The sequence below is a fragment of the Mandrillus leucophaeus genome, unplaced genomic scaffold, assembly GCF_000951045.1.
Source record: "Mandrillus leucophaeus isolate KB7577 unplaced genomic scaffold, Mleu.le_1.0 Scaffold714, whole genome shotgun sequence".
Taxonomy (NCBI): domain Eukaryota; kingdom Metazoa; phylum Chordata; class Mammalia; order Primates; family Cercopithecidae; genus Mandrillus; species Mandrillus leucophaeus.
In genome coordinates this window covers 857,439-866,789 of record NW_012107742.1, presented here as the reverse complement: position 1 = coordinate 866,789, position 9,351 = coordinate 857,439, and the positions used below count along the sequence as shown (strand labels likewise).

The window sequence follows — 9,351 nt, the reverse complement described above, 5'->3', positions numbered from 1 at the left end:
CGCCTGGCTAATTTTTGTATTTTTAGTAGAGACAGGGTTTCATCATGTTGGTCAGGCTGGTCTCGAACTCCTGACCTCAGGTGATCCACCTGCCATGGCCTTCTGAGGTTATAGGCGCGAGTCCCCACACCTGGTCACATTTTTTAAAATTTTTACCTGTTACTACTGTATTTAGAGCAGAGTATGGTACACAGAAGCATAAACTTACTTTCACTTTTTAACATTCGTTTCAGTGGGTTTTTTGTTTGTTTTTGGGGTTTTTTTGTTTGTTTTTTGAGACTGAGTCTCACTCTGTTGCCCAGGCTGGAGTGCGGTGGCATGATCTCAGCTCACTGCAATCTCCGCCTCCCGGGTTCAAGCAATTCTCATGCCTCAGCCTCCCAAGTAGCTGGGACTACAGGCGTGAGCCACCACACCTGGCTGATTTTTGTATTTTTAGTAGAGAGGGGTTTCCACCATGTTGGCCAGGCTGGTCTCGAACTCCTGACCTCAGGTGATCTCCCCACCTTGGCCTCCCAAAGTGTTGGGATTACAGGCGTGAGCTACCATGCCCGCCTGTTTCAGTGTTATATAAACACAACAAATACTTTAATAATGTTTTTTAAAGGTGTTACATATATTTGAAAATGAAGTCAAACTTTTGGTTGAAGAATGAATGTCCAATTAGTCACATAGTTCGAAGATATTAAACTCTACAGAAAATAGTTATTTATATGGGAGAATCATATGAATGAATTATGCTTCCAAGAACAAGACAAATCATCACTAAATGGAAAACAATAAAAAGTGCACAGACTTGATAAAGAAATTTTTCAATTATTTATTTTTAGGAGAATTACATAAAATCAGACAGACCAATTCCATTTCTTGTATATCTGAAAGCCTAATTTCAACATATAAGTCTATTTTTAAATAGCATCTCCAGTATACATAGCTTAAACTATATAAACATGTCTGCATAATAAATTTTAAATTTTTCAGTTTATATCTATTTTAAAATTTATGACTAATTTAAAATGCTAGTATAATTTTCATTTAAAGTTAAAACTTTATGCATAAACCTTAATGGGCTTACTTTATGATTGTTTAAAATAATCTAACATGTAGAGTTACAAAGAAATACTAATTTTGATAAAAATGTATTCTACATGGATAATTCCAGTCTTAAAAATCTGTTCTTCATCTCAGATAAAAGGGTTTGCTGAACAACAAAGTAAATGATAGGATTAGTTTGTAACCCAAATAATAGAGGAGATATCCAGGTGTCCTTATGTAAAGAAATAACTAACTAAATAAGTGGGGGGAAAAGTAACAAGTTTTCCTTCCAGAAGAATTTTAATTAATGTAAAAGGAATTAGAGAAATAGTAAATCACCATTAGAATGCCACAATATTAATTGCCACAGGAAATATCTAGCAATGGATACTAAAATTGGTTTAAGCAGAAACATGATATTTGCATAGTTTCAAAGTATAACCCCCCAAATATTTATTAATTACAAAGAGAAAAAAGTAACTTTATAATAGAGAAACATGGCAGACATTATGTTAACCAAGCGATCAAAGTTAGCAAGACCTTAACATTACTGAAAAATGGCTAACATACTTAAAAATGGCTAACATGGTACATTTTATAAGTTATTTACCACAATAAAAGAAAAAAAGATTAATATCACCAGTAGTATGACATTGGCATCACATACCTGCTGACATGATACACTGAAAAGGATACAATATCATTTCTGCAGTATTTTTCCCAATAATGCATAACCTCAGTTTAATAATGAGAAAACAATCCCAAACTGAGGGGCATTCTACAAATAACTGGCTAGTACTCTTCGAAAGTCTCGAGTCATGATAGGTAAGGTAAGAGTAAGGAACTGTCACAGGTGGTAGAGAGAAAGGAAACAAATGCTTTGCAGGATCCTAGATTGGATCCTTAAATAGAAAAAGGACATTGGGGGAAAACTGTTATATATGAATAAGGCCTGTAGTTTACTTCATAGAATTATACCAAGGTTAATTTCTTAATTTTGATAACTACTATGGTTATGTAAGATGTTAACATTCAGGGAAGTTAGGTGAAGGATATACAGGAACTATCTATAGTATTTTTGCAATTTTATAAGTCTAGAATTATTTCCTAATAAAAAGCCTTTTTGTACAAGACACTTTTCAAAGTTCTTGGGTCATAGCTTTGAATACATATAAATAGTTCTAATATCACTCGACACTTTGGAAAGAGTAATTGTCCTAATTATTTACATTCTTTGTCTTAATTTGCTGATGGAGACCTGGATTTAATCTCAGCTAGTGTATAGAGTTCTCTCCAAAAACAAGTGGCCTACTTCACATTCAGTGAATTGATATATTCTTAAGTTGTCAGGTAGGATTGGAATTTTCTTGGGAACTTGAAGTCTAAATAAAATTAGATTAGAGAGACAAAATTTTCACCTAAGGCAAAAATAAGAGAAATAGTGGCAAAATATTTTTATATTAAATCAATACATTTTTTAAATTTAAAGGATGGTTTCTTTTATGAGATTATTATCTTACCTTTTTTTATTATTTTTTTGAGACGGAGTCCTGCTCTGTCACCAGGCTGGAGTGCAGTGGCACGATCTCAGCTCACTGCAACCTCCACCTCCTGGGTTCAAGCAATTCTCCTGCCTCAGCCTCCCAAGTATCTGGGACTACAGGCGCATACCACCACACCCAGCTAATTTTTGTATTTTTAGTAGAGACAGGATTTCACCATGTTGGCCAGGATGGTCTCCATCTCTTGACCTCGTGATCCGTCTGCCTCAGCCTCCCAAAGTACTGGTATTACAGGTGTGAGCCACTGCGCCCGGCCCATCTTACCATTTTTATATTAAAATGCCATTTCGCTTATGGACTAATGGTGGCGTGAAGTGGTAGGTTTTATTTCATTTAATGTGAAAAAATAAAAAGTTGGCAAATCTACATATTCTGTCCATTGTGTGTGTGTGTGTGTGTGTGTGTGTGTATGTATTCATGAACTTCACTGCTATTTGAATATCAAAGTCTTAAAATCATGAATCTACACCATTTTCTTTCCCTATCCTTGACATGAAGGCAGGCTCCATTGTACGCCTGTAGTCCCAGCTACTCGGGAGGCTGAGGCAGGAAGATCACTTGAACCCAGGAGACAGAAGTTGCGGTGAGCCGAGATCGTACTACTGTACTCCAGCCTGGGTAACAGAGCAAGACTCTGTCTCCAAAAAATAAATAAATAAATAAATATTCTAGCTCCTTTGTCATTTAAAGGAAATAGAAATTTCAGCATGCCTTCACCAATTGGAACACACATACACTGGAACACTATTCTATGTTTTGTGCGAGAAGACCTTTACTCTAAATCAGCAGAATCATAACTCAATGTATATAAAATATTTAATATTAAAAATAAAAGCAATTCATTGATGTAGTGCATTTGCTTCATCTATTCTTTAACATTTTAATATTGAAGGCAGCCATAGGTTACACCAGTTCTGCCCTGAGCATCTCCAACGTTTAAAAAATAACAGCACTAAATTTTAGTGTATTCCTGGCCAACAGGTAAACAGCCAGGTGATGCCATTAGGTATCAGTCATTAAGTCCAAGAATGAAGTTTATATTAATAAATATGATTTGGTATATTTAAGAAGTATTTTAAGAGATAATGCTCTACCCTTAAAATTCCAGGTACAAACATTGTGTCCTCCTGTGCAGGAAGGAAGAGGATGTATTCTAGTGACTCTGAATTTACACAAATTTGTATAAAATAAGGCACAAAATTAAAGCCTCACTAAAACACACTTTTTTTTTTTTTTGAGATGAGGTTTCACTCTATTGCCCAGGCTGGAGTGCAGCAGTGCAACCATAGCTTACTGCACCCCTGAACTCCTGGCCTTGAGTAATTCACTCCTTCAGACTTCTGAGTAGCTGGGACTACAGGTATGAACCACCATGCCCTTCTCTAAAGCAAACTTTTGACTTTCAAGGCACAGTTAGTAGTATTGGGAGAATTCCTGAAATATGTTAATGTTTTAATATTGGCTTATTTTAGAATGAGAGGGCTCAGAATAGCTTATGAAGGCAAAACAGTGGTGATCAAAGAGAAGCTTAACTTGTCTCCCCACTCCATTTCATTTTATGAATGATTTACTAAAAATGCCACTTTTTCTCAGTTTGCATGTATTAACTTCAGAATACTCAGAGAGGTAAATGGCTTACAATCAAATCTGGTACTATGTGAAAATGTTTCTTTCCTTAATGCCACTTAATTAGTATTAATGAACTTTTTCATTTAATGTCTTTTTATTTTGTATTTACAAACTACAAAATGGTTTACAATAAATGTTGTGTACACTTAATGGCACAAAATAGAGTGTTCCATAATACTTATTAACTACAGCAGGCCTTATTTATTTATTTATTTATTTATTTTTTGAGACAGTGTCTCACTCTGTTGCCCAGGCTGGAGTGCAGTGGCACAATCTCAGCTCACTGAAACCTCCACCTCCAAGGTTCAAGCGATTCTCCAGCCTCAGCCTCTGAGTAGCTGGGATTACAGGCACGTGCCATCATGACCGACTAAATTTTGTATTTTTAGTAGAGATAGGATTTCGCCATGTTAGCCAGGCTGGTCTTGAACTCCTCACCTCAGGTGATCCGCCTGCCTCCGTCTCCCAAAATTGGGATTACAGCCGTGAGCCACTGTGCCCAGCCATCCTACTTTATTTTTATCCTCATCCACCCTCCATTTCCCTGTTTTCAAATAGATTCTCTCTGGGTCTGCAAGGATAGACATCTGGATATGAAAGAGGGAGATTTGAAACTTGCCTGGCTCCAAACAATCGTTAAGAAATCAAATCTGGCTGGGCACAGTGGTTTACGACTGTAATCCCAGCGCTTTGGGAGGCCTAGGCGGGTGGATCACCTGAGGTCAGGAGTTCGTGACCAGCATGGCCAACATGGTGAAACCTCGTCTCTACTAAAAATATCAAAAAATTAGCTGGGCATGGTGGCGCACACCTGTAATCCCAGCTACTCAGGAGGTTGAGGCAGGAGAATCACTTGAACCCAGGAGGCAGAGGTTGCAGTGAGCCGATATCGTGACTTTGCATTCCAGTCTAGGCAACAAGAGCAAAACTCTGTCTCAAAAAAAAAAAAAAAAAAAGAAAAAAAATCTACACCTAATTTGATTTTGGAGAACATTCCTAAACTGAATCTTTTTATCCTTATTTCTGCCCTTACTCACATTTGCAAATAAGTGAAATCCTTTTCTTTCTCCACCCTTCCTCCCACCATGATTATTTGGGAAGACCACCATTTACCAGGCATTTCCATGATTATGATTATGAAAGATTGCAGGCAAGGCATTGATCAAAGATAATCACTCATCATGGACAAGAATTTAGAGATTCCTGAATAATAAACTGTATCTCTGCTTGTCAAACCTAATCACTTCCCAATATATTAAAAAGGGAAGGTAGTTCTCTTCCCTATGCATGCATAACTTTCTACTGGAAAATAATTTAGAGGCAAATAAAAGGGTCTCTCTATGGAACTAAGCATTTCCTGGGCCAGGACCAATGAACTTCTAGGGGAAATGTGAATAATGGCTTATTCACTACTTGCTAGCACAGAGATGGAAAAGCAGAAGTTCCTACCACATGTGCATTTATAGAGGGTGACATTTCTTTAAACAGAATTCCAACTGGAGAAAGGGTTATAGATAAATGATCTGGGGATCAGGATAACTGCTTTGTATTGAGTAAGCCTAGCCTCACTCTGGGTTTCCCATTTTCACCAAACTAAGTACTCTTATCTTCGCTAAAGCTGCAATCTACTACCAGTTTTTGTTTTAATGAGGATGAAACATCTTTGCATACCAAGTATAAAATTCCGCTTCTCTTCTCTCACTGAGGCTGTAAATAGGAGCTACATATAGTCATCAGATACCTGGTCATGGCCCTCTGATCTCCGAGACTTATTCCTTTCAGAATTTAGAGGCAAACTGGAGCCAGCCTCCATTTTTATCTCCCCAGTGGCATGAGGAAAAGGGAAGTTGGGCATAAAGCGCTTAAGAAAGCGAAACTCACTATTACCAGTGCCAGTGGCTGAACACATTTCATATGGACAAGGCTGGGATAAGGATCCATTGCCTTGTCCTTGTACCAGATTGTTAGAGAAATTACAGTCATCATAGAAATGCTCTTGAATTGTAAACTTTTCTCTATATTTAATCTTTTGGTAGACATGTATAATGAAGATCACTGTGACAGAGAGGAGAAAGAGAAAGGAGAGGATGGCCAGAGAAATTACCAAATATTTAGTGGATGGATTTACCTTTCTGGAATGCTTGGTTGGATCCTGGAACTGCAGGTAGGGCTCTGAAAAGCCATCTACCAGCAGGATGTTGAGTGAGACAGTAGTTGAAAGAGCTGGTTGGCCGTGATCCTGAACAAGAATGATCAATTTCTGCATCATGGGGTCTCTCTCAGATATCTGCCGTAATGTACGGATTTCTCCATTTTGTCTTTGAACACAAAATAACCCAAGGTCAGTGGCCTTAAGTAGATGATATGAAAGCCAAGAATTCTGACCTGAGTCACCATCCACAGCCACCACTTTGGTTACCAGGTAGCCTGCCTCTGCAGACCTGGGCACCAGGTCATTGCAGGGCAAGGTGCCATTCTGCAGTGGGTACAAGATCATTGGATGATTGTCATTGTCATCTAGGACAACCACTCTGACAGTAGCTTGGCTATTCAGTGACAGGAAGCCCCCATCAGTTGCCTTTACCACAAACTGAAAATCTTGAATGGCCTCATAATCCATGGTTCTCAGTGCATAGAGCTTTCCATTGTCTGAATTTATGGATATGTAAGCAAAGACTGATAGATCTCCATTTTTTGGAGGCAACAGAGAATAAGTTATTTGGGCATTCTCACCCAAATCAAGATCCTCAGCATGGACTTGGCCAATAAAAACTGCAGGACTATTATTTTCTCGAACAGTCAAGATATAGGAATCTTCCCGAAATATTGGAGGATTGTCATTAACGTCAGATATTAGCACCTCTATCATAGTCTCAGCAGATAAGCTAGGTGGTCCAGTATCCATGGCAACAAGGGTGATATTATAGCCTGAGACCTCCTCCCGATCCAAGCTTCTGTCAGTGACCAGCGAGTAAGAATTCCCGAATGTAGGTTTTATTACAAAGGGAAGGTCTTCTCTGAGGAAGCAGGTGACTTTTCCTCCCACTCGAATGTCCCGGTCTCTGATAGTGAAAAGGGCTACTACCGTCTGTGGTGGTGAGTCTTCAGGGAGTGGGCTGGACACAGAGGAGACCATCACTTCGGGAGGATTGTCATTCACATCCACCACTTCTACCAGGACTTTGCTGTGGGCAGAGAGGCCTCCACCATCTGTAGCTTGAATGTCAATGTCGTATGTTTCAATGTCTTCAAAATCTAGGGTTCCTCTTAGTCGAACCTCTCCAGTTTGAGAGTCAATCTGAAATGTCTTGAGAATTGCTTCTGGGTTTTGAGCTAAAGAGTAAGTTATCGCTTTGTTCGTGCCCTCGTCTAGGTCCATGGCAGTCACCGTGGCCACCAAAGAGCCATTGGGGCTGTTCTCTGATACCTGGGCTGGGTACACCGGTCGCGAGAACTGGGGCACGTGGTCGTTGACATCCAGAACCACCACGCGGATGTGAGCTGTGCCAGACTTGGGCGGTGACCCGCCGTCCACCGCCGTAATTGTCAAGTTGACTTCAGGCTGCTCCTCTCGGTCCAGGGGTTTGTTCAGCACCAGCTCAGCATATTTAGGCCCGTGGCTGCGGAAGCGGGTGTGCAGGTGGAAATAGCCGTTGGCACTAAGGGTGTAGTTTTGGAGACCGTTGAGGCCCACGTCCAGATCCTGGGCACTCTGCAGAGGAAAACGTGAACCCAAGGGGGTGCTCTCCGGAATCTTTAAAAGCGGCTCCTTGTTTAGGAAAACCGGGGCATTGTCATTGATATCAAATACCCTGACCTCGGCACGGAAGGACTGCAGCGGCTCCACCAGGATTATTTCAAAGTGCAGAACACACGGGTCGGCTTTGCCACAAAGTGACTCCCGATCCAGTTTCTCCTTCACAAACAAATCTCCTGTCTTGCGGTGGAGCCGGAAGTGCATTTTGTTGCCCTCGGAAACCAGCCGCGCCCCGCGCGCAGCCAGCTTCCCTACCTCCAGTCGTAGGTCCTTAGCTACGTTGGCCACAAACGAACCGCTCTCCATTTCCTCCGCCACTGAATAGCGGATCGTTGTCGCACCCCCCACAGATACGCACAGAAAAATAAGAAGAGATCCCACTTGCCTGCTTTGCAAAGATTTTCCGCGCGCACCCGCCATCAGTTCTCACAAGCGCACTCTCTGCAATCAAAGCCAACTGTTGCGGATATACTTTCACTTTTCTGCAACAGGTTACTGCAACAGTTGCTCTCCGCTTCACCAGCCTCTAACCGCAGCACCATCAAAGGCTAGCTGAGCCGATTAAGCTGTTTTGCACTTGAAAGAAAATTTGCATTGAGCGACTCAACTCCCCAGTCTAGCCAATGTATTAATAGGTATGTTCTCACTCCGGAGAGTTAGGTAGAGGTTGAAAGTTTGTTGCCAAAGCAACCACAGACTCATCTGTTAATTCCCTTTCAGGAAAAAAAAAAAAGTCCTTGGGAATTGAGAAGCCAATGAGATTAGTCGTTCAAGCTGAAGTCATTCTATCTGCTCGCTTTCTGGAGCCACTGAAGCAGTGGGCGAACAGCAACAAGTTTAAGCTACATCTGCACACTCTGCAGTCCATCCAGAGACGAAGAAAGAAGCACAAGGATCCTGCAGGGTCTTCTGAAGCCCAAGCCAAATATATGAGGCAGGGAGCTGGAGAATGTGGAGGAAGTGGTCAGTAGGAAAAGGAAAGGGAACAAACAGACATTCTCCTTCAGAAACTTGAGGTCCAGTAGGTACACTTACAGGGGACTAAGCCAACTGGCCTCTTGATTTGCGCTACGCTATCATGCTACTCCTACGTATATGCTCCCCCGCAAAAAAATATCTGTATACACGTGCACAAAGGGAGCAGCTGGCTTGTCACTTATGATTATAATGGCAGTAGTATCTATTGGATATGATTTCCATGTACTAAAACTATGACAAATTATTTACATGCGTTATTTAATACTTCAACAACTATATGAAGTAGATATTTAAAAAAAAAAAAAAAGACAAAGAAAGTGAGATGGGAGAGGTTATGTCAATGTCCCCTACCTAGCAAATGTTAGAAATAAAATTCAGTTTAATTTTGTC

The 9,351-nt window shown here is 40.4% G+C and overlaps 1 protein-coding gene across 1 annotated transcript; it reads right to left on the bottom strand.

Moving 5' to 3' along the window:
- Nucleotides 1-5,918: 5,918 nt before the first annotated feature.
- Nucleotides 5,919-8,738, bottom strand: PCDHB1 (protocadherin beta 1). The gene has a single exon (XM_011965096.1). It carries the CDS (start codon nucleotides 8,401-8,403, stop codon nucleotides 5,947-5,949), a length of 2,457 nt encoding a protein of 818 aa, XP_011820486.1. The 5' UTR covers nucleotides 8,404-8,738; the 3' UTR covers nucleotides 5,919-5,946.
- Nucleotides 8,739-9,351: the final 613 nt, after the last annotated feature.